The sequence below is a fragment of the Citrus clementina genome, unplaced genomic scaffold (genome assembly GCF_000493195.1).
Source record: "Citrus clementina cultivar Clemenules unplaced genomic scaffold, Citrus_clementina_v1.0 scaffold_2, whole genome shotgun sequence".
Taxonomy (NCBI): Eukaryota; Viridiplantae; Streptophyta; class Magnoliopsida; order Sapindales; family Rutaceae; genus Citrus; species Citrus x clementina.
The window spans coordinates 22,764,013-22,791,470 of NW_006262688.1; the positions used below are offsets into that span (position 1 = coordinate 22,764,013).

At 30.5% G+C, this 27,458-nt stretch overlaps 2 protein-coding genes across 2 annotated transcripts; both read right to left on the reverse strand.

The window, feature by feature from the left end:
- Window positions 1–1,074: 1,074 nt before the first annotated feature.
- LOC18050933 (homeobox protein knotted-1-like LET6) lies at window positions 1,075–5,977 on the reverse strand. The gene is made up of 4 exons (XM_024190338.1): window positions 5,258–5,977; window positions 4,874–5,132; window positions 1,770–1,996; window positions 1,075–1,542 (listed from the first exon to the last, which is right to left on the reverse strand). Exons 1-4 carry the CDS (start codon window positions 5,576–5,578, stop codon window positions 1,336–1,338), a joined length of 1,014 nt encoding a protein of 337 aa, XP_024046106.1. The 5' UTR covers window positions 5,579–5,977; the 3' UTR covers window positions 1,075–1,335.
- Window positions 5,978–16,444: 10,467 nt separating this feature from the next.
- LOC112100982 lies at window positions 16,445–17,144 on the reverse strand. Its single transcript, XM_024190860.1, has 2 exons — window positions 16,833–17,144; window positions 16,445–16,735 (listed from the first exon to the last, which is right to left on the reverse strand). Exons 1-2 carry the CDS (start codon window positions 17,142–17,144, stop codon window positions 16,445–16,447), a joined length of 603 nt encoding a protein of 200 aa, XP_024046628.1.
- Window positions 17,145–27,458: the final 10,314 nt, after the last annotated feature.

Consider the following 27,458-nt stretch of genomic DNA (forward strand, 5'->3'; position numbering starts at 1 on the left):
GGGCAATAAGAGAGAAAATATACCTCTCTCTATATATATATACACACACACTCAAAGTCAAAGTGAAGATAACATTAAAATTAAAAAAAATTAATATATTAAAATATATACCGTAGAACTTTAAATAAGGATACTTTATATAGAAATAATATCTTCATAATAATAAAAAAATTACGGTCCCAATTTAAAACTAATTATAATTAAGAATAAATTTTATATTGTAATAAGTTATATTTTTTTTGTAGATCCTATCTTAATAAATTTACCTCCATAATAATAATAATAATATTTCAAAAATATATGCCATATTACATTAAATAATTAAGATGAAACAAAATATCTTTTTAAAATTACTTGACAATAATTTATTTTTTAAAATTACAACCACTTGTGAATATATATTAATTAATCAGCATAAACACTTAATAATTGGTTAACAAAATAATTAATTTATTAACATCTAAATTTTAAATTTGACTCACTTATTAATTTATTAATACATAACATAATTTACTTTTATATATCACTTGCATTAAGAATAATTAAACAAAAAATAATAATTTTTATATTATACCTCTATTGGGTTATAACCTCTTTATAAAAATAAATTTCATCAAGCCCAATAATATAACTATATAAAAATTTTACTCATATATATTATAGATTTTTCAATTTAAAATTTTAAAATATGAAAAAACCTAAAAAAATCTTTAAAACCCTTTAATTTTAAAGTGTTACTTTCATAATATTTTAAAATCATGCGATTTTAAAACTTTTCTATACTTTTCTGCCAAAAAACTACTAATATATATATATATATATATATATATTCTTCACGAAAGAATAATGGCAGCCTGCGAGCAAAATTCTTGTGAAGGAAGCTCCCATTAAACATTTTCACAAGTTACTCTAAACAACAAACTATTTCTACAACAAAGTAGTGTAAATTGAATAGGATATTTCAAGCTATATTAATTAAAACATCTACTCCTACCAATAATTCAGCTGCTTGGACCCATAAGCAGTAGTAACTTGCTGGGGAAGAAATAAACACAATTATAAATCAATCTTGGCATCAAATTAGAGGAATTGTAATTGATATATGATAACCGAACACCAAAAGTACTGCAAATCGGACAATCAAACTGCAGCATCCCCTTCTGGTCCATTCATAATTGATATATCATTCTAATTGATATATAAACATATGGTTTAATTTCACAACACTATTAATATAGAAGGTGGCACCAATCAGATCAGATTGAAGTGTTAACATAGTAGCTTAGTAGTTCTTCAAAACACAGCTCAAGCTGATAAAATCGCATGAGAATGTCATCAAAAGCGAGCTAGGGTGGTGCAATCCATGGGAAAGGGATTACCCACACCATTTTCCATGTAGTATTGAGGATATGCAGCATCCATCATGACAAACTGCATATCCTCAGAAGGCTTCCAATGGCGTTTTCTTTGATTGATAAACCAGTTGTTGATTTGTTTCTGATCTAGGCCTGTGGATTCTGCAAGTGCTAGCTTTTGCGGCTCCTGTGAATACCATCTCAATTACTATACCACATGAACAAATTAAGAAGTTTTATACATATGCAAAACTATTATAAATACTGAAAGAATGCTTCAAATTACTAGTGCTGACCAAAACTTCATCATTGTGGGCAACAAAAGTTTGATAAACTAAACGACCTATTAAAGTCTGGCAATTAAGAAGCATGGGCACTGAAGCATAAAAGGTTAGGAGGCAAATGAATTCATACCGATGGGTAAGGCCACCTGTGATGTCTGCTCCACCAATCCAACAACAGCTGTCGGGCTTCCTTTGGCAACTTCCCCTTCTTTTTCTTCTTCAAGAATTCCTGCTTGAGACTTCCCAGAGATCCACTGTATCTGCGTAAAAGCTGATCTTTCAGGTCCCTGTCCTCAGCTAGAGGATCTATGCAGTGGTCTTTCACATCAATCTCTTCTTCTGATGATCCACTTTGCCCTGCAGAATCACCGAAAGCAACAACTACTAAAGTAAATAAGCAAATTATAAAGGTGTTAGCAGACAAGCATGCATCTATCTGCACATATATCACACATTGGAGTTAAAAAAAGTAAGCAGATTAGCATAACAAAGATCCCAAAAAGACAATTAGTAATTTAGATGCTCCATATCAAATGCCTAAATGAAGCCTCTAGGTCATTTAGCTGCATCAGTGACCACTTCATACCAACCCAGAAGCAGCAAGTTTGAGACACATCTAGTAAAAATCGAGATCATTGACGAAGCAAAAGGAAACAAAAGGAAACAAAAGGAACCAAAAGAAATTCTATTGGCAGATATTATCACAGAAAATTTTCACGCTTGCTATTGACATCCTTTTAGGAGTTGTGTGGGGCTGTGATCTATGATAACAAAAACAAGACAGAACCTAAAAAAATTTTCTTCCTCATTTAATGTTACACATGATACAAGTCCACCAAGAGAAGGATATTATCAGTTATTAGAACCTTCTTGTTATCAATTTCATTTATGAAAGACAAAAAATAGAAATGGCAGACAATATTAAAAAAATAAAAGCATAGAACCAAATTTGCTGTGTCGATTTCATTTTTAATAATGTTTTCTGAAATACAGGACAGTAGATGTGTGTATATTCAAGGTAAACAAATTTGCTAAAGACTTCAAACATGGTTTAGAAAATCACAAAGCCTGAGTGCATTTGTGTTTCCAGCCAACTAGCAATATACATCAGAATGCATATGGTTCTTGAAAATGAGTATATTCAAAAGTCAATTTATTTGAGCATGCTGATTTATTAGAGACTTTCAGATAGGTATCCAATTATTTCAAATAGAAATAACTAACAATCAAAGAACTGACCAGCTAGTCAGGAATTGAGATCATAGTTTTCAAAAATTGTGAACATTAATTAGTTTCTTGTGTTAAGTGTTCCCAAGATAAGCAGCTTCTGAGACAATGATCTCAATATATTATCAAAATTTTGTCAATCCATTCCTTTGCTCCCAATTCTCACCGGGGTGAGGAAACAGTCACAACTCACTTAGTGTGAACTCCTTCTAGAGAATAATAATTGTTTGATCAGTTATAGGGACAAACCCGTCTCTTCCTCACTGAATAGCTAAGGCATGATGTTCGTGTTTCAGCTTTATCTAAAGATGGAGAATGATAACTAGAATTAAGATTGAGCTAATTAACTAATTACAGCTTTTAATCCACACAATTGGGACAAGCATACTTTAAACTTATGGATAGGCACCCATTCTAGATGAAACAAGAAGGTTGTCCTGGAGGTATATATTGATTCCACACCGACACAAATTCAAATTAACCTTCTGCATGTGTCCCATGTCTTACCAAAAGGGAAACATAATGCATTATTAAAGGGAATTGACATATGTTAGAATAACTAATAGTGTAGTAAGAGTGAGAAGTGTGGAGCTTTAAGGGTAATTTGGAAGAAATGCACTTCTTCAGCTTATTACTAAGATTCGGAATTATGTTAATGAAATCATGTTAGATTATTAGAATCAATTAACTTACCTCTATGAAAGTAGAGGTATTCTTTTTTGGTCACGTCTTTCATAGACAAAGAAAAAGTCATACAAACAATCATTAATCTCAACTAATGAATGCATCATTTCTAATGCCTGTATAATGGAAGCCAAGATCTCACTGATTGATTAAGGTAACAGCATTCAATCTAGTTGTCCTCAGACTGCCAACAACCAAATAGAACATTCATCAATAAGCTCAGCGAAAATGTTTTGACTTAAATATTATGAACTTTTTAAACACATCAACTTAAATGTACCTCAGAGAACAAAATATTACAGTAATAAGACTAATTAAATAATTTTCATTTCTAAATATTCAAATTATTGAAAGATGTTCATCATGATAACTCTATCTTAATAGCTTGAATAGATTACTCATCAATCCTACTTATTCTTTTTAAATATCAAATGTTTTGACTTGAATATTATGAACTTCTTAAACAAGTCAACTTAAATGTAACTCAAAGAACAAAATGTTACAGTAATAAGACTAATTAAATAATTTTCATTTCTAAATATTTAAATTATTGAAACATGTCCATCATGATAACTCTACCTTAATTGCTTGAATAGATTACTCATTTATCCTACTTATTCTTTTTTTAATTCCATATGGAGACCTCTTGCTTGGGAAGACTGAGCCTAGCTAGCAGTAGTTATTTTTTCTTCATTAACTTCAAAAACAATTTTGACTGGACCAAGATCAATTCATATAAGGTGACATCAAGCCAAGACAACAATCTACAAATTAGAAAATAGAGTACATATATATGGCTAAAAAATTTACAAACCTTTATCAAAAAGCAAATATGCATCTCTATATACATCCGTCAAAATTCAAAAGAAGTAAATCTACATCCCAGGTTAATTTTTATAGTGACAGTTACGTAATAGTTTCTCTATTAACACTTAAACAAGAAAACAAACCCTAGAACTACTTAAGGATTCAGTACAACATTATAAAAGACAGATGGAGAAATTAATTAATCAGAGTTCTAGACACATACAGACAAATAAAAGAGAATCAAAGCTACAGACACCTAATTAGCTAGCTATCTGTGTGTGTGTGTGCGCGCGCGCATCAGCAGTCGAGCCTCTAAAAGTCCAAACAAAAAGAAAAAATTGTAAATTCTCTTCATTCTTACAAACACGTATTTATGTGTGTGTGTGTGTATATGAAACTCATTTTTCATGAAAAGCTAGAAACATGCAAGATTTGAAACGACTAGTCATCCTAATCTTAGAAACCATTAAAAAGAAAGTGCAGGGAGTAGCAAAAAGCGAGAATATATTCCATTACCAGAAATGTTAGAAGAAACAGCTAGGGTTTTGAGCTGAGCGTCGATCTCTGAGAGGAAAAGCGAGGCATCTTTAAACGGTTTAGTAAGCTCCTGCTCATATTTGGTTAACATTTCACAGTAAGCTTCCATGAACTGGTCCAGTGCTGGGTCATCACCTACACGAGAAGCTGCTGTTCCAGCTGATGACCTACTCATGATGGCTTCCCCGGATGCACATGCTTCATCTAACCTAGCCACAACTTGTGCAGGAGCCCCAACCTGATCAGATAATTAGATGAACATGTATTATGTAGATCGTGACATCATCAAATCTACAAGAAAATTAAGAAAATCTCATGCACACATGTTTTTTTTTTTATTTTCTTTCACAAATTCTTCTTCACCTTTTGACAATTGACATAAGAGGCCAAGAGGCGAGGGAAGTGAGGGTGAGCAAAGATCCCAGCCTTGATGGAGTTAGAACTATTGTCGGTGCAGTCGTACTGAACTTCTTGTTGCTGTGGTGGGGGCATCATCAAATTAGGAGGAAGAAACGCCTTATTATTATGATCACTTGTTGTTCCTGCACTAGAATTCATCATCATTATAGAACAAAGTGATCCATTCATATTATTATTAACATTACCATTATTATTGCTACTACTCTCTCCCAAAACCATCCAACAGTTAGGGTTTCTAGTGCTACTAGTTCCTCCACTTTCCATAAATCTCTCTTTCTCTCTCTCAGAGGAAGATCCTGCTGCTAGCTAGCTGTACTCTGAAAGAACACTCCCGGTTTTGTAGCTAACACTCTCAGTAGTAATCTTTTTCGCAGATGATGAAGTGCAGAGAAAGAAAATCCTAGTCAGTACTCTTTAATCTTTATAATATTCATTCCGTGTAATTTATCCGAAGATTGTGAGAAAGAGAGAGATAGAGAGAGCACGAAGATAGATAGATAACGTGCGCCTCTGCAAATACTTCTGAGTTTTTTGCCTTCCCAATGAATGAAAATTGAACAAGCTAGCAGCTAGCACACTTCCAATCACCTCGTTTATTGCAGAGACTCTGATGCAGTACTACTATTACTTGCCTCATCTCTCAAAGAAAGAAACAGGAGACAGAGAGAGAGAAACTAACAATGGCTTGTGGAGCTCGCTAGAGAATCATGAATCATATATCAAGTTGGATGACAAGCTAGCAAAATTAAAGCTTTTGAAACGATTGATGTGAACCAAAGCTTACTACTGTAGTACCCTTCTCTCTCTTTCTTTTATGATGAGCGATGCTAATCAAATTAATCTGAACCGTCCATCGGTTGATATTCTCTTGGGATTTTGGGTTGGAAGACAAGGATAGGCAGGCACTGGCACTGGCATTGGCATGGGCATAAGTACATGCACAACCGTTTATTAACCTTTTCTTTGTTTTTACTTTTACATAACGACGGCGTTTGGTCATTGATGAGTCTGTTCTCTTTTTAATTAACTTTTAACAACATTTTAATGTAAGAGGGTCAGAGTCAAGGGGTCTAATCAGATTATTCATAATCGATTGAATTGGCATTTGGTGGTGGCAATAATTTAAACAATGAAAGTTGGGTTCAATTTGGGGGGGGGGGGGGGGGTAGAGAGAAAGAGAACAAAAGCTAAAGCTCTGATAAAGTTCGTTGGTGGGACACTCCTACCATTCTCTCTTCCCAATCTCTCACTCTCTCTCTCTCTCTCTCTCTGTTGGAGTCCTCCTGTATTTGCTTTGCTTTTATCTCGCTTCCACATAATAACATGCCACTCTCCTTTATACTCTTGCATTTTATGGCTTTATTATGTATATGTTCATGACTTCATGCCCTATGTAATATGAAATATGTATTAAATGAAGATTGAACAGATTGAACGACATTTCAACATGTCACAATCTGGTCAAGTATAAGGAGAGTTTTAAGGAGAAATTGTGAAGTTGACTGGAAGTTTCACGTTTGGAATTTAATGTGAAACTATCAATTTAATAAGATTATGCCACGTGGTCTCGTTAAGTTAAACCTTAAAATTTCAAAATTAATTATTTTACTTTTTCAACGCTTCGGATTTGTGCGGCTGTGTTCTCTATCTAACATTCTAACTCAATTCTTCTCTCTCTCTCGCCAACACATCTCTCATCATTGATCTAGCCGAACTGATAAAATCTCCTTCATCAACCATCTCCGCCACAATCTTGTTATTCACCCATCTTAATTTATTTTGTATGTCAAGTGATTATTAGTCTCATCTGGGAGCTATTGATAACCAATAAAACAAATTAAACCCAATAAAACAAATAAAAAATGGTAGAAGTGGGCTAGTATAACATAAAATTTAACAGAAAATTAGATCTCTTTTCAAAAGATACCTAATTTGTCAAGCATCATTGGATGTAGTCACAAGAATATTAAACAACCAGGTAGTGCACGTTGTAAATAGTAGGAGAAATTTTTAAGATTCTAATCATAAGCATAAATTGATATAAAATATAAAATAAAGATAATCAGGCTGCGACCACGATAGACTGAGAGAGAAAGGGAGGAGGAAAGAAGGAAGAGAAATTGGCTTTCAAAATTTGGGGAAAGAGGGATTCGTTGGAAAATTGAAAAAATTAATTAAGTTTTAAGATTTAAATTAACGAGATTTAAAGATATTAGCAAGTAATTCCACATCCGATTTTTGATGTAAATCCTACTCTGCACTCTAGAATTACTCGAGTTTAAAAGATAATAGATTTTAAGCCACTAAGCTAAAAGCATAGTGGTTAGAACTCAAGTTTCATAATTGTGAGATTATGGATTCGAGTTCTCACAACACATTCTTTTTTCAATTTAAGTGAAGACGATTTTCTTCCTTTCGAAATGTGAGTGGAGTGGACGTTCCTTAAATATTAAAGAAGATTAAAATCTAGACTGTGCTATATAAGATTTTGATGGAACAATTCATGAACAAAAGGACGAGCACAACTTTAGGTCGGGAGGAAAGGAATGGTCTCAAGTTATAATATTTGGAGGGCTTTGCACTGGACCAATAAGAAATGTATTGAATTAATTAATATATTAAATTGACTTAGAAAAGAGGGGGAGTTGCAGAGAAACTGTAGTTTCATTAATATTGTTAATAAAATCTTATGCAGTTTCTCATTGTTAATAAAATCTTAAGCAGTTTCTCATTTTTATTGCTAATTGATAGACGAAATGCTACCGTTAAAATTAAATAAAGTATGAACCATGTAAGTGTTTTATGTTTTTTTTTAAATTAACTATGACAATCAGACTATAACTCATATTATATGAGATTATTATTAATATTTCTTTAATATTCGAAAGACTCTCCCTTCACTCAATTATAAGTTATAATTGAGGAAGAACTTGAGCCCCCACAAAAGATTTGTGGAGGCTTGAATTGTTTGTGAGGGCAGCTCAACCACTTGGCTAAAGGTCAGTTTCAATTGCTCTATGCTGCTCACACTTTTAAGGCTTTTTTTTGGAGGGGGGGGGGGGTCGCACTTGTACTTTTCTACATATGCTAGAATAGAGGAAGTCTTTGGTTTATTGGGACCTAAGCTGTTTGTATGAAGTGTTCAAACATATTTAAGGTCTATTTGGTATGGAAGTAGGGTGGTTATGAATTTTAAGTTATTGTATTAAAATATTTAATAAATATTAACTATTATAATTTTGACGTTAACTTGATTTGATTGATAGCTTGTAAAATAAAAAAATTTGTAACATATTTATTATTTTCAAAATTATATTTACTGCATGTTATTAAATTTTATTTTATAATTATAATTTTTTTTTTTTGAGAAGACAATAACTATAACTTAGAAATGACTGCTAGACCAATTACAAAACCCCAATAAGTCACGAGGTCATGAGTCCAGTACACTGACCTCTACTTTACATTTAGACCTCACCAACCAAACGTTATCATTGGAATTCTGTAATTATTCTCTTCTGATCTCTTCCATATCCAACGTACACCAATGTACATCATTATTTTTTGCCTTTTCAGATTATCAAAATGAGCTGAAACAGAATTATTTTCTCATTTTTAACAGTTTTCATTCATTGGATCACAACAATGAGTGATAAATAATTAAATGCTTATACTCTTAGCTTTATTTTGTCTTTTGATCTTAAAGTACTAGATAAAGAATACCTCTCTGAAGACGTTTCCAAGCACGCAAGCTATATATTCTTTTCCATGCACGTTTAAATCTTCTATAGCGTGAAACAAGTTGTCATGGCTGCTAAGTGGGTGTCCCCACAGCAAATCGTAATAAATTAAAAGACGAGAAAGGTGGGGTGCACCATTCATATATTTAATGAATCCATTTTAATAGAAATTTATAAGGATTGACAAAACCATACTCACTGGTGGTGATAAAAACACTTTCTCAAACTGAGTTAAGAGTACATCCGATCTAGTATCATTATATATTGCGAGCAGATTTTTTAATTGAAATCAACAGACCCAAACCCTCAATTATATTTATACAGTATAAAGATATATTTGACATATTGTATTATATTAGCTCTGAAATCTAATAATATTATATAACATTTGGTATTATAATAATAATAATTATTATTATTTTATTACTGAATATATATTAAATTAATAATTAAATAATTATTTTTATATTAATTACTTATATATATATAATTATATTACAATATAATATAAAATAGCAATATTAATTAAATATTATTAACATATTAATCATTAAACAGCATGTTATTAAAATATTATGGGACCCACGATTTAATCCCAACCTTGGTGGAAAAATTAAACCATGGGGCCATGGGATAAGTAGTCTAAGATAACTCAAATAACTCATTTTATATTATTTTAATTTTATAATAAGAATAATTATTTAATATTATATTTTACAGTGGTATAAAAAAATAAGAAATATTTTTATAAGTAAATAAATATAGATAATTATTTATTACATTATAACTAAGTAAAAGTTTACATTATTGTAATTCATTGTAAAAATATTTTATAAAAATAACTGTTATTTAAATATTACATTTTTTACAGTAAAAAATAGTAATATTTTAATTATTATAACTAGATAATTAAATTTATAATATAATCCAATCCGATGGTACACTAAATAAAATACAAAATAATATTAATTTTATGAATACCAAAATGAAATCATATTTTGTCCCATCTTATTCTATCTAATCATGCATATCAAATGGTACTCTAATTTTATGAATAGCTCATGAATAAACCCTTTATGGTCATGCCTGCAATATAATAATTGTTGTGCCATTGCCGGCGCTCCACCATTGGTTAGTTTAGTTTGCAAATATGAAGTAAACAATGACACATGGTGCCATAGCTAAATATCTATTATGCCTGGCCATTGGTGAGCTAGCTTTGGAGGAATAAAGAAATAAATTAAGATTCTCTTATGATTTAATCTCTTCTTAATTAAAAATATATGTGAGTGATTAGTAGTTAATAAATAAAAAAATAAAAAAATTAAATTTTACTCGTACATTATTATTATTAAAAAATACATGACACAAAATTTTTAAAAACTTCCGACAATCTTAAAGAAATAAAGCAGCATCCAAGGCTCAATAAGTGCAAGCATATGGAACTGTGGAGCAAATAGGACAAAAGGCAAGGTGGTTTGGGTTAGAAGCATAAAAGAAGGGCTTGTAAGCCATGTATAAATAAGTTAGCCAAGTAAAAAGTCACGTGGATATGTGATCTAAGCCAAGTAAATACATAGGTTAGGCAGTTAGCATCCATTTGTTAGATAAGCTTTGATACGAATTCAACTAGAGAAAGAGAGAAAAAAAAAAAAAGGAACAGTACTTGGCTTATCTCTCCAAGCTCGTCTATACTTTAATTAATTAATTTATTTGTTGTCATACTTAGCCTCCCTTATCTCCATCATCTATCATATTTATTTATGTTATTAAATACCTCTTACACACACACACGTATGTATATATATATGTATGTATGTATTCCATTTTTATTTTTAAAGAAAAAAATCCCTTTTTAGTCATCGCCTTTCATTTCTAAGGCCTACATAATTTTTGTGAGTGCGTTATAAACTTCCATGTTATGTATTTGTAGGTCGATATAAAAATAGATTAACTAGAGGTAAGAAAAAGTTATAAAGAAACAAGAAAATTATGGTCGGGAAAAAAGGAGATGCTGGCTCTTCATTTCATTACGACATATAGAATAAGGGCAAGGGTGTAATTGCAATTTCACAAAATGAGAAAATGGTGAATCCACTATTATTTACAACACTCCCATTTCAATTCACCATTTATTTTACATATAATATAAAGATTTATTAGATGTGCTCAATACTGTCTCGTTAAAACTTTGCCAATAAAATTCAATGGGACAACACCTAATTAAAGGAAAAAGAGTACAATGCACATTTATCTAATATAATTATAGATACTCCTATCTGCAAAATATGGTCCCCTGATGAAATATCTTTTAAAGTCATGCATCATTTGATATTTTGTTGAGTGATGATGTCATTCCATGTCCTCATATTTGTGCTGAGTGAAATTCGCTAACAGTTTACACGATGCAATGTCTGGTCTAGTGTATGTGCCAGCTATAATAAAGCACTGATAGCATTTAGATAAAGTACTTCTGGATAGTCTAGTGCATTAAGCCAAGAACAAAAAAACACTAAAAGCATTTAGATATGGTACATCTAGACCAAACATCTCATTTCTTTTAGGATCAAGAAATTGAACAATCATAGGAATGTTTAGCGGGTGAGCATTATCAATTAAAACATTTTAAGGTTCTTTCAATGTAATTCGATTTACGGATAAGTATTTTCTTTGTTTTATGCTTGATCTGTAGGTTGAGACAATTATCTATCCTCGAAGAAATCAAAAACATCAAGATGAGTCAGATCAACAGGAAATTAGTCTTAATTTTTCTTTTCCTTTTCTTGGATGCTTGGTAGAGGTTTATTAAATGTTTACTCGTACTGCAAGTATATACCAATGTCATTTTTTCCTCCACACCAACAACAAATTCCTTTCTTATCATATATAACATTTTTTCTTTCTGCATCATTACTCTTATCGTGTCTCTTATACATGTTCCACTTCTGGTGGCGTCCATTTATGTTATTCCATTGTCCTGAGTGCCTGCTACCACTATGGGGGTAATAACCATACTTTCTCTTACTTATTCGATTACAGCCATTTGTGCATTTGCATTCACTTATGGGAATGATTGAGAATCAGTTGAGCGTAATTCATGATTTTCATTTCAAATTCTTTCTTTAAATATGTAGCACTTTTAGAAGCTCTTTAAGAGTTCCAATTAGTTCATGTCATCAATATAAATTGCTAAGATTGCAAATTCAGATTATGATTACTTTATATAAACACATAGATAGATAGGATCACTAGCATTTCCATCGTCAATAGTTCCATATAAAGGATGTTGTAGCTTGATTGAATACATATTACAATCTTTTGATTCATATGCTTCAAATATATTGAATACTTCAGAGATCTTCATGTAAATATTAGTATTAAATGACCTATACAAATATATAGTAACTGCATCCATGAGATGTGTGTCAAGTCTTTCTGAGACCGCTAAACTGATTAAAATTGAAATGTAATAATATCCATCATTGGGGAATACATATTCTCATCATTACTACCAGGTCTCTATAGGAGACCTTGTGCAACTAGTCACGTGTGCTTTATATCTAGTGATAAAAAAAATAAAAAGTATAGAAAGAGGTTGAACTAAGTACAAAGGTACTAACTAGAGCAGCTCATTAATTTATTCTTTGATTTTATTCATTATTTTTCTCTATATATTACAACATCTTTATATATATTCTCTTTATATCCTTCATGGATATATTTATAATATCTCTTTGTATCCTTCAGGAATATATCTAAATTATAGAGAAATATTGTAATAGCTACTCACACTTTTCATTTCTCTATCTTTTCTCATAAATATCTATTTGTATCCATTGGGTTTGACATCTTCAGATGGGTGGACAATAGGTCTATAACTTCATGTTTAACTAAAGAAGTCAATTCTGCTGGAATTGCTTTTGTCCATTAAGGTCAATCATGCCTTTGTCTATATTCATTAAAGTTTGTAGATCATGATAATTTACAATGTTAATAGCTACTATAAATGCAAACACATCTTTGATGACAATTTCTTTGTGATTCCACACATTTGTGCTTGTAAAATTTATAGACATTTATTTATGTCTGGCCACTGCAAAGGTTTATGCCTCATCCTGGGCATATACCTCTTCAAGAGTCTTTCAGGGTGTTTGGTCTCATCAAGGACCTGACACCTTTAAAAATATTACCCTGATTATAGTCAACAAAAATCTCACTATTTCTGGATTCATTTGCCTCTTCAAGAATTATTGTGACTTTAGGGACTTTTGTCACTTCAGGGATATCAATTCACCTAAAATTGTGATGCAGATAATATAGATACATTTATAGCTCGAGCTTCATTTTCAATAATATTCTGATTTTTCATTCTCGTCTTCTGAGGAGCATTGCTTTTGGAACCAAGTGATCTGTCATGTTTATGATGTATAATATATAATTCACTAGCTTCTCGTACCCTTGATTGTTAAGCATGAACAATCACCCTGGTCAATGTAGTAGCAACTAGAATATGTGACTTGGTTACTTTTACTAAATCTGCATCTGGTATTTGGTTTACAATTTGCTGTAAAAAAATTATTCTCCGTACTTCATTTTCACATTAACTAGTACGAATGTGAAAAAAAAAACTTTCCAAGACAATTCATGACTTACTTAAGGAGGCTTTTTATTCTTCAATGATGAAAAAATTGTCACTTCAAAGTGACAATCCGTAAGCGATGATAAAATCACCTGACGAAGGTTTAAGATATCAGCATTATAAAATGATGCAATCAATCTTGCAAATGCAATATTGCGTGTGCATAGTAAACAAACATGTGACCACCATGTATATGCATCATTTAAAATCATAAAGTATCAAAATGGAGATTGGTTCACATATATCTCCCTGATTCTTTGTAAAATCATGAATATTTATGACTAACCTCAAAAAGGAATGGTTTAACCACAAATTTTCCTTATGAGCAAGCAACATAAACAATTTAATTGGGCAATAGAATCTTTTGATTCTTTAATTGATGTCCATAAAGATTTTCACAAATTCTATACATTATTATAGATATTGAGTGTTCAAGGTAATCATGCCACAATATAAATATGTTTAGAGGAATGAACTTTTGGTTCATTACTGCATAACTTTTAATTTTAACAAAATCCAGTTAAGAAGGCTTTACAGCTTCTCTAGTATGTATTTAATGCCTTTACAATATAATAGCCATTCTGGTGAGTACCTTTAAAATGTAACAGATTTCTTCTAGATCTAACTAAAAATAAGGGAATCGAAATACTTAATTTTCGTTCTCTTGCTAACAAGATTATTTTTTTTAAAAGTATTTGATTGATTATAACTCTTTAGGAGTAGTCAATCAAGTCGTAGGGCCAAATATAATGTATACCTTTTGCTTCAGAAAATATTAATAGAATAAAATCAATGTAGGTGTTATATTGAACCAGCCATATAAATCAACATAATAAGCATAAAGAAATAAACATAAATAAATATAAGCAACAAAAATTAAACTGCTCACTTAAAAAAATCACTTTAGGTGGTTTCCTCAATATTATTATTGTCGTAAGAAATTATGACTATTATAAAGATAATGTTCTTTTATCATAAGTTCCGATGCTCACATTCACTTTAGGGAATGATAAGCTTTTAATATGATTATAATTATTTATGATTACCATTCAATTGTGATCGAGTATTGCCATATTAGATTCTTTCATGTGTTTAGAACTTTAGATTCTATCTTTTAAAATCATAACTTAGAACTTCAGGTTTTGAGTTTTGACAAGGTTAGGACTTCAAGTTCTAATTTTTAATGATGCTGGAACTTTAGGTTCTTCCCTTCAATTTGTATTATAAAACTCAGGCTGCAACAATAATATTTAAGAAATATATGCAAAAATAAATCTTATTTATTAATAAACATAATTTGATAGGCAGTTACACTAATCATAATTTATTAAAATTAGAATAACTTAATAGGTGGTTAAACCAACCATAATAATAGAATAATAACGTAATAACAATAACAATAAACTTTACTTTTTATGCATAGAACTTCAAGTCCATAAATCTTGAACTTAGCTTCCATATTACAATTTTGAACTTCTAGTTCAAACATACTCAAAACATACCTTGGATCTTTTAGGTCCATAATATTCAGACTCTAGGTTCATATATGTATTTAGGGAAAAGCTACTTACCCCGATTTTAAACCCCGAAACCGCACCCCGAATATTGTCAAAATGATGCGTTTTGCTTTGATTTCTTTTTTGCTTTGACTGTTTTCCTTTTGTGTTGATTGCTTCTTTGCTTTTTTGCTTTTTTGCTTTGATTGCTTTCCCATTTAGTTCCACCTGTGCAACAGGTGAACATTTTCTTTCTTCTTCTATTTGCGCAAGCGTGAACCACAACACTCCGCTTTGCAGACTGAAACTGCAAACTATAAACTGCAAACTGCAAAACTCCAAGTATAGAGCTTCCAAACTGCAAACTATAAACTGCAAACTGCAAAACTCCAAGTACAGAGCTTCCAAACTGCAAAACGCCAACTGATTCGTGAAAGTTAAAGTGCTAAATTTCTACATTGCAAAACCCGTAAGTATTTGTTTGTATATTATTGTTCCTACATTTAATGATTGTAAGTTGAATCATGAGCGGTTTGATTTTAAATTTATAAATCTTGAGTTGTTTCATTTTAATTTGTAAGCTGAACCATGAGTATTTGTATCTAAAATTGCTCAACCGTGAGCATTTGTATCAAGTTAATCAACATCTGCTAGCTTGTGTTTTGATGTATTATTTTATTTTTGTCATTGTTTGGTTCCAAATGGGATATTCAAGTTAATCAACATTTATATAAGCAGTTTATATTTATGTTGTTGCAACAACAATTAAAATAAATATAATTTCTAACATAACATCAACTTTAGAAACTCAAACAGCCAAAATCTGCCTAAAACATCATCAAACAGGTAGTTGAACATCAGCTCTAGAAACTGATAGTTAAGGTTCATAATGCATAATTAGACATCCAGCTGTTGGAGCATCATGGGCAACAACAGACCCTAGAGACAGTTAATTGCGCTCAAAATTTCTTCAAAGATCAATCAGCACATAAATTATGGCATTAAAACAAATAATTTCTCATATACAAACCATTTACAATAATGCTTAAAACTTCATTACACAAGAACAATGTTCCATTTCCCGAGGAGAGGATCAACTTTATGAAAGATTTGAAGATGCATTAATTGAATGTGGGAGAAAATTACTTCAGTTTTGCTTCAGCTTGTTTCATTGAACTTGATTTCAATAACACGGTTGCTACTCCTATCTGAATAATGAATATCATAGCAGATTACTACAGAATTATTGTCAGATTTACCAAGCTGGTGAATACTGAAACTTCTGCCACATGTCACAATGGGGAGTCTCCTTTATAAAACCCCACTGCTGCCGCTGAATCTCTAACCGGCAATTCTGTGCAAGAATAGTAAAGTAATCCTTTTCAACTTGCTTTTCCAGGCTCACTCTCTGAGCACTACCCATCGGATAGTCCTGCTCAAATTTGCCAGACTTCACATAAAAATCCACCCCTCTTTCCGTTGTAAACTTGTACTCATAAGGGTAAAACCTCGACAAGGCATAAATTAGATCAGAAGACGGCAAAAACTGCAAAAGAATTATCAAAATCACAGGCAATAACTGAATTAACGCACGTAAATTAAACCCATCAGAGCCATCAACGTAGGTAACTGAATCAACGCACGTAATAATCTTTCGTTTTCTTAATTTGTTTCACGATCGCGATTGGCTCTTCCGTGTACACCAGAGAGGACGAAGAAGAAGCTGAGGTAGATGCGTCAGTTGATGGGCCTCGGTGTCGGATCGTCGATTGATCAGACGGCTTTGAATTGGGCTCTGCGGACGGGCCGTTAGGTTTTGAAGGAAGCAGCAGCAGCAGAGAGCTCGGTCTTGAAGGAAGCAGCAGCGGCAGTGACCACAAGATGATAGGATTAAACGAAAAGAAAGCAAAGGTCCGTTTCTGTGGTTTGGCAAAAGAAAAGAAAGGAAGAAACATGGGTTAAATGCACCGTTTTCAATTTAATCAAAACGGTGCGTTTTAAATTCGGGGCGCATTTCGGGGTTAAAAATTAAGGTGAATAGCAGCGTTCATGTATTTATACGAATTTTTCAGATCCACAAATCTTAAAGTTAGAACTTTTAGATCATGTGCATATAGTTGTAGAATTGGAACTTCACATTCTAATCTAATAATTTAGAACTTCAGGTCCCAATATAAATTTCAAAGCTTTAAGTTCCAAAATTTATTTATAATAACTTCAGATTATTATATACACCTTTATTGCAAACTTCAAGTTATAACACAATGAATATGAACAAAACTAAATATGGACAATGATCTAAATATCGCAAAACTTGAAATTAAGAAGTTACCAAACTGCCCTCATCGTTCAACAATGACTACAAAGATAGGAATAGAAACTTTTGGCCGTGTTGAATCCAAAGGTGGTAGCAGCGAGCTTTGACGCGCAGCACGACGACAGATCAAACTCCAACAATGGTGAAACTTCGGCGACTTGACCAACAACTAATCATTCACTTCTAACGATGATTGACTGTTAGACTTTGAAGAGGATGATGGGAGAAATAAACCCCAAGTGACAGCATGTATGAAATCCAGTGAAATCGCGCTTAATTAAGCCAAATTTAACCGCGACTGTTCATGGTTTCGAACGATAGCTTCCAGTCATTTTCTGGCATCGACGATGCGGTGCGAATGTCCAATGTTGTCTGAAGATCCATTATTGGTGATGTGGTCGGATTTGAACGATGGCAGTGATGGGGTGCGAATGTCCAGCGTTGTTTGAGGATCCATTGCCGATGATGTGGTCGGATTTGAACGATGGCTGGGTTCGAGTTCAGATTTAACTTGACCCCTTTAACTCAAATCACTCACTCTAAAACTAGAGTTTTTCGGTGGTATTTGCCTACTTGTCTGAGCTTCGATCGAAATGATTTTTATGGCAGGATGCTCATCTCATCAAAGGCTTTATTTTGATATATTCTATTGCTATGTCGGAACATATTTATGTTGATGACATATTATAAACTTACATGTTATGTATTTGTATATTGATATAAAAATAGATTAACTAGAGGTAAAGAAAATGATAAAGAAAGAAGAAAAGTGTGGTCGGGAAAAAATAAGGATGCTGGCTCTTGATTTCATTACTGTATAAAATAAGGGTGATGGTATAATAGTAGTTTCATAAAATGGCAAAATAGTGAATCCACTGTTATTCACAATAGAGTGATGTTTTTAACACCCTTGCATAAACCTCTTTCTTCCATTAAAAGTATATTTAAGGACAAACATAAATATAATGAACCCATTTATATTTTCACTCTCTTCCATCTCTTTTGCTTGATTTTTTTTTGGGAAACTCTTCAAATTTATCATCAACCTATTTTCTTCATTTTTTCAATTTATGCCTCTCATTTATTCAATTGATTGACAAAAATTTAAATAGTCCAATTTTATTTTTCGTCACTTTTTAGATTAATTGTATTTATTCTTGGGAAGCTTGTATTTTTGAATTTAGTATAGAGAGAAAGTTTGAGGAGAAGAATAGATATAACAAAACTTTAAGAATTTTATTACACATAATTATTTATGTGAAGAGTGAGGTAAGACGATTCACAAAAGAATTTTTCTTTTTTCTTTTTTGTTCACTGTAGAAGAATTTTTTATAAGGAGAAAAATGCTAAAAGTTAAAGATTCAAATAAAAATAATATTAATTGAGATATATATATATATATATATATATTATTTTTGGTAATAAATTGAGTATAATTGAAAATTATGAAATTGTTCATCAATTAGAAACACAGTATATTGAGAGAGAGAGAGAGAGAGAGAGAGAAAGCAAATAAGAATCGTAACAATAGCTTAGAGGCAATTTTTATTCATTCTCAAGTGTGTAAAAATAAGGAGATAACCCTCTTTTTATAGTCACATAACCATATAAATGAAGTAAATAGTTATTGAATAGATACATTATTAGTCATACGTTCTTATAAAATAGTCGAAGTTATAGAAGATGAAAAGTTGTTTTGTGGGAGAGATAAAATGTTGCTTTAATAAACATCCACATGATTAATTATAATTATTTCATAGCACTCACCTTTAATGTTTATCGTACAAATAATATGCCTCATAAGACCTTGGCTAGCAAAAACCCTATGGAAAAGTATTAATGAAAGAAAAAGAGCATACTATTCATTTATATTTTAAAGAAGTGCAAACTGCTTCAATTAAACCTCATTAAGAAAAACTAAATGGAACAGAAGCTTAATGAAGGAAAAGGAGTACAATGCATGTAATCCTCAATATGAATAATGTTATGAATTTATTAAAATAAATATGGATGTTCATAACATATATCTCTTAGTTTCTCCACTAGCAAATCTTTACTTCCATTTAACTCTCACTATCTCACGAGAAATCATGATCTATAATGTTTCTATTAATTTCGTGTAGTGATTGTGTAACTATAAAAGGAGAGCTCATCTCTTTGTTTTGTACACTTAAAATGAATAAAATTATTTTATAATATATTGTTCTTTTATTTTACTCTTTATTTTGTGTTATTGGCTAATAGCTTTTCTAAGACATTATCAGTAATTATGTAACTATAATTTTTTGTCAATGATAACATGTTGTATTATGTATTATTGTAATGTATGTATTTGTAATAAGATTGTCTTCCTAAGGTTGCATATATATTGTTCATCTTTATTTTTCTCTCTTGAAATATGCACAATTGTTGGTATAAAATTTGAGAATGAATTTTGTGATGTGAATATTATGATATGTGATGATTATAGAACTTCACTATTATTATATTACTGTGAGTGATTAAATGGAATATCTAGTATTTATTTGTTGATTATGAATCAATTATTTATATTTGTTTATATTGTCTTATAACTATATGAAAATGTCAAGTCTCGCAAAATTTGTATTTGTGGCACTTGATATGTCTACCGATAATTATCCATTATAGGTCTTGGATGCTGAAATCTATCTTAATGCAATAAATCTTTGAGATACTATTAAGGAAAATAATGATGCATCAACCCAAGACCATGCCAAGGTGATAATTGTTCTCTGCCACCATTGTCATGAACAATTAAAAATTGAGTGTTTTACGGTCAAAGAACTATCTACCCTTTGGGATTGTCTTAGTGAAAGATTTAATCACTAAAAAACTATATTATACTTCGAAAAGCTCGTTAAGACTCGATACACTTATGAAAACAAGATTTCAAATTTGTCAGTCAACATAATCGACATAATTCAAAATTGTTTCTTAATTAAAATTGTGTAGAGTAGAAATTACTTATGCAGAGTTGTTGGAAAACAAATTCTCTACTTTTCATGCTTTGAATTTGTTCTTACAACAGCAATATCAAGAGTGGAGATTTAAAAAGTATTTTGAATTAATCTCATGTCTTTCAATGGCTGAAAAAAATAATGAAGTTTTATTAATTCTCATTTAATTAGATCTATACCTCTCCCAGAAGCGAATGGTATTTCAGTAAATAATCATAGTGCTAATTAGATATTTATCGAGGTTGCAGTTACAAAAATAATCAAGGCTGAGGTGGTTATAACAAGAAATATCGATCAAACCAATTGAAGTGAAATAACAATAATGAGAAGTAAGAGAAAATCCACAAAAGAAATCTTTAAAGGATCATGAAAATGTTTGCTTTAGATGTGTTATGAAAGAACACTGGTTCGTGTTTTTCATACATTAAAACATTTAGTTCATCTTTATCAAGCATCCAAAATGGCAAAAAAGGAAAAAAATTGAGTCAAATTTTATTGATCATAAAAATCTAATTGATATAACTCATTTGGATGTTTTAGATTCTTTTTTGAAGATCCAAATGGTAAAATTGACCATTTGATTGATGATGAACATGAGAAGACTGAATAAAAATGCTATACTTTGAAGTGTTTTTTTTTTATTTAAGTTTTTTGTGTTTAAAATTTAAAACAATACTAGTGTATTTAAAGTTTGGTGTGTTTCTTTACAGTTATGGTGCTTGTAAAGTTATGTTGCAAGAATGTATATAATTTTGAGTATTTTCTGAGAGTTTGATGTGTAATTTTTCAATTTCCCTAATAAAATAGTTTCTGTAATGTTTTCTTTATACTACTTGAATATTCTCTATATTCCGTTGACTTATTTTATATTTATGTGTGAAGATAAAAAATGAATTAGAACAATCACTTGATGAAGGATGAAGATGGATGTTTGATGGATAATGTGACAATGCACAAAATTCCATGAAATAAAAAATATTTCTTTAAATTTATATTAGCTAAGGGTAATGTTAATACAATATCTGGTTTTACTAATCTAATTAAAGACTCCGATAAAGCTAATATTATTTACCGAATGACACAAAATTACAAATAAATGATGCTTTATACTTCAATAGATCTAATAGAAATCTACGTAGTTTCAAGGATATTCATCAAAATGGATACTACATTGAAATATCTTGTGAAGATAATTCTAAATTTCTTTGCATTACTTCAATTATTTTATGTCACAAGCACGTATTAGAAAAACTACCGTCTCTTTCTTCGAGATTGTGTCATACAACTATAACAACAATAGAAATAAATCTTACAATGAACTAGAAGTTCTATGATCTAATGATTTTTAAACTTTGGCATGATTGACTTGTGCATGCTGGATCAATCATGATGCATCGTATTATATGAAATTTACATGGACATCAATTAAAGAATCAGAAGATTCTTTTGCCAACTAAAAGTTTGTTTGCTACTTGTTCTCAAGGGAAATTAATAATTTAGCCATCCCCAATGAAAGGAAATCTTGAATCTCCTAAATTTCCAAAAAGAATCCAAATGGATATATATGGCCCTATACATCCAAGTTGTGGACCGTTTCATTATTCATGGTCTTAATAGATGCATCAACTAGATGTTTACATATCTTTTTACTTTCTAACCGCGGTGTTGCATTTGCTATTAAAAGAATTATAATTGATAATACTTGTGAATTTATATCTAAATCTTTTAATGATTATTTCATGTTTATTAGAGTTTATGTTGCACATTGTGTCGCACACACTATTACACAAAATGATTTAGCTGAATCTTTAATTGTAAGACCATTAGTTTTTAGATCAAATTTGCCTTTTTCATGTTGGAGCCATGCAATATTAAATGCTGCATCATTAATTCGCATTTGACTAAGTTCTTATCATATATATTCACATTCATAACTTGTTTTTGCCAACAACCAAATATTTCTCATTTGACAATTTCTAGATGTGGTTTTTATTTCCCATTTGCTCCCCCACAAAAAATAAAATGGGTTTGCAACGAAGATTTGAAATTTATGTTGATTTCAAGTCTCCAACAATGATTAAGTTTCTTGAACCTTTAATTAGAGACTGTTTTACCACATGATTAGCAAATTGCCATTTTGATGAGCAAATTTCTTGTTGTTTGAAAGAGAAAGAACAAAAATAAATGAACTACATGAAATTATGTGGCATGCATTATCATTATCTAATCTTGATCTTCACACAAATCTATGTAAAGTTGAAGTTCACTAAATCATTCATTTGTAAAATATTACAAATCAAATTCCTGATGTATTTAATATTTTAAAAAAATAATAAAATCACAAATTCCAGCTAAAAATGCCCTAGCACGTGTTGGAATCCCTAAAAGACAACATGATAAAACTAATGAAAGTAAAGCATGTCTGAAACGTAGAAGATCAATTGGCTTTAAAGATAAAATTCTTAGAAGAGGAAAACACAAGAAAAGTTACAAAATGAAATTAGTACTCTAGAAGAGTCGTTGCCTATTAATAAAATAATATATTTTGATCAATTAAGTAGTAGTAGTCTCGTTGACCCAGAAGAAGAAAGTTTGCCAAAAATGAAAGAAGTATTAGTTTCTCCTAAAGAAATACAAAAAAATGAAATTACGATTGGTTTTGTTGGTATAGAAAAATCTTGGGATCGAAATGAAATAAGTATTGACGATATTTTTTCATTTATTGTTGCTCTTAATATCACCAATGATGATGAGGATCTTGATCCAAGGATTATGGAGGAGTGTCGACATAGAAATAATTGGCCAAAGTGAAAAAATATTATTTAACCAGAGCTAAATTCACTTCCAAAATTAAAAGCATTTGGACCAATAGTTTTGACACATGAATATGTCAAATTTGTTGGATATAAGTGGGTATTCGTTTAGAAAAAAAATATGAGATTGTAAGATATAAAGCAAGGTTAGCAGCAAAAAGTTTTTCTCGAAAACCTGACATTGATCATAAGATGTTTTCTCCTATTGTGGATGTAGTTACATTTCAATTTATGGTTAGTCTCGTAACCTTTAAAGGACTTGATATGTACCTTAAAGACATTGTGACTACCTATCTATATGGTTCTGTCGATGCATATATTTATATGAAAATCCTTGAATGATTTAAAATGTAGGAATCAAACAAAATTTAAACCTCTTAGTTTATATTCTTTAAAGCTATAATGTTCCTTGTATAGATTAAAATAGTCTGGGCGTATTTGGTATAATTGTTTAAGCTACTTTTTATTAAACCATAGATATGTAAACAATCCAATTTGTCTTTGTATTTTTATTAAAAAATCTGAAATTAGATTTGAAATAGTTGCATTATATGTTGATGACTTAAATCTCATTCAAACTCTTGAAGAACTTTAAAAAACAACTTCTTATTTGAAAAATGAATTTGAAATAAAAGATCATGGAAAACAAAATTTTGTCTTGACTTACAGATTGAATATTTGCCAAGTGGAATGCTAAGTCGAACACTCTTACATCAGTTAACATACACTAAAAAAGTTTGAAGCATGTTTATATGGATAAAGCCCATCCATTAAGTACTCCAATTGTGGTATGATCATCTGATGTGGAAAAAGATCAATTTCATCCTAAGGAAGATGATAAAACAATTCTTGGTCTTGTAGTACTATATTTAAGTATAATTGGTAGGGGTGTTCGCGGAACGAATTTTGCGGACTTCAATCCATATATAATCCACGATTTTGTGGATTATAAATTTTCAATCTAATCTAATGCACAGATTAGTTAAACTCAATTCAAATCCAATTTATATGCCTGCGGATCGGATGCGAATTTGACCCAATTCATATCCAATCCATCATTTGGCGGATTGATTTGTGAATTAAAATTTTTAATTTTGTCCAATCTATGAAGTAATTTAATTTAAAAAATATAATACAAAAATAATTTATTAAATTAAAAAAATCTAACGTAAAAATAATTTTACTACCAATTAAATTCAAAATTGAACAAAATTTAAATAAATTAATTGTTTAAATAGAGCTAGAATAATACATTCAAAATTTCAAAATACAACACACCGAAAAAAAAAAATCATTTGTTTAGATCAATAAATAAAAATTAACTAAAATTATGAATTTAAATGTTGAAACTTGAGAGTTTGGATGTAATAGGAAGAAATTAAGAAACTTGAAGAGCTTGAAAAGAAAGTAAGAAATTAAGTTTAATTACCTCAAGTGGTGAAGTGAAACAGTGATGGCTTGTGTGGGCGGTGAGGTAGAGATTTGGTGTTATATGCCAAAATGTTTTGTTTGGCTTAGAGTTTTTGTTTTGCTTTAGAATTTTTAATGTTTAGGAAGCTATATTTGTTTATTTAATTATTCAATTATTTAATTATTTTTGAGTTTATATTGTTATCGAATAAGATATAATATTGTGTTAATTTTGCTATACTTTAATTAATTAATTAATTTATTAGTAAGTAGCATTGCTAAATTTGTGAGTTTTTTTTTTTGTGGATTCACTGATTTTTTCAGATTTACAGAAGTAAATCTATATCCAATCCATCGACTGTGGATTTTTAAATTTTCAATCCGATCTGATCCACTAATACACGGATCAGATTTTTACAGATCAAATTTTTACGGATCAGACAAATTAAGTGGATCAGATTGGATTCTGAACACCCCTAATAATTGGTACACTCATGTATCTTGCAAACTGTTCTTGTTGTGATATTACATTTTCAATTAATTTATTAGCAAGATACAATTCTGCACCAACTCATAGGCATAGAATATATAAAGCATGTATTTCGCTATTTCCATTGAACATTAAAAAAATCCCTACCAACTATAACATTTAAAAAATTAATAGATAAAATTGGGATGCGTCAACTCAAAGATTTTGTCCAGATCTTGAAGCATTTACATCAAGATGAGGGGTAGTATATTTGTTGGGAAAAATAATTTATTTTGGAGGAAATTTCATGTGTGTACTCTTTTTTCTCACTAGGTTTTTATCTCATAAGATTTTTCCTAATAAAGTTTCAATGAGACAACTTTATACCTTCAAAATTATTTGTTTTAAGACATCAATAAATAATATGCTCTTTTTCCTTTACTAATATTTTTTTTTCCTATAAGGGCTTTTTTAGTAAAGGTTTTAATGAAACATTTTCTTTTGTAATGAACATTCAAGGGGGAGTGTTATGCATTTTAAAAATAAATGTGGATGTTCATAAACATACATCTCTTAGTCTCCCCTCAAGAAATTATGATCTATAATGTTTCCATTAATTTTATGTAATGATTATATAACAATAAAAGGAGAGCTCATCTCTATGTTTTGTGTACACTTGAAATGAATAAAATTATTTTATAATATATTGCTCTCTTATTTCACTCGTTATTTTATGTTGCTGGTTAATAGCTTTTTCTAATAAATAACTCCCTTCGTTAAATACTCTCCCTTCAAAATGATATGCCTACTTCAATGATCAACTATATTTTATTGTAATGTGAAATAATTTACAAGGTCAGTACCATCCTTTAAAAGTTCTATAATTTGATACATAATCATTAGCCCCATTTGCAAATTTACCATTGTAACTTCATCATTTCAAACTATGTAAGAAACTCTGGACTACTTAAACTTCTAGTTCATTACAAATTATTTCAATTTTTAATTTTTTCACTTCGGGTGGTTCAATATATATATTGCAATCATTAATACTTAAAATGGTGAACATTGTAATGTCGATAACTTTAGTATGGCACGTCTAGCACTAATCCCACAATTACCAAATAAACATTTGCTTCAAGGAATGTAAATATATTACTAATAATAGTAAGATGAGACCAATTATTTATTTCAAAAACTTAATATTTTGTTCATATATAAAGAGAAACAATGGCTTTAATATACATTTTGACAATCTCAGTTTGCTACTATAGGAGCATAAATGAGCCATAAAAACTTTTACACATTATATGTTCTCTTTATATATATTGTTGATGATTTTCTCCTCATATGTAAAAGTTAGAAAAACATATGAATTTTTGTTCGATATTTTGGTGCTGACATATTTCTTTAAATTGTTTTAAAGAAACAATACCCATTTGGATATTCAATTTTCATTCCTTCAAGAAGATAAAATCAATCACCATTTTAATTCAAACATTGAACTTTTCCATTTATTATATTATTTTTTCTTAATTTTCTTTCATTGTAATCAAGGTGAAACTTTTAATCCCAAAAATACAAATTGCGAAAATTAAGCATATATAATTCAAAGCAAATCATGTTAAATTTATACCCTTCGAAGAAAAAACTCTAGCTTGAAAGACGGCTACATTTTTGTTCAAGCTGGGTCTTTGGAGCACTGAAGGCTTGAGTTTATGAGGCCGTTCTCCATCGCCTCTATTAAAGATGCAGCCATGATACAGTATTGAAAACTTGTTCCTAACACTTAATTATCACCATTTCAAATTACTTCACATGTCATAATTAGTTACAACAAGATCAGAAACAGTGTAATAAGTTAGATAGCAAATAAAAAGCATAGAAATAGAAATAGTTTAGAGACTATTTTATATTCATTCTTAAGTATATACAAATGAGGAGATGAACTATCCTTTTATAGTTACATAATCATATACATGAAATAAATGACTAATAAATATATACATCATTAATTATAAGTTTTTATGAGATAATGAGAGTTAAAGAATTGTTTGATAGGGAGATAAAAGCTTATTTTGATGATCAGCCACATAATTATAATTGTTTCAGGAGGAAAATATTAAGGATAATTGAGGGGTGTTAGGAGCCCGTCTCGTTTTCTAACTGCGATTTGTGAAGTTGGACGAACCCAAAACACAGACACACATGCAATGGGCTTGAAATCAGTTTCCATGTTATGGGGCCAAGTCACTGTTATCAAAGAATTGTGAGACGCTAAA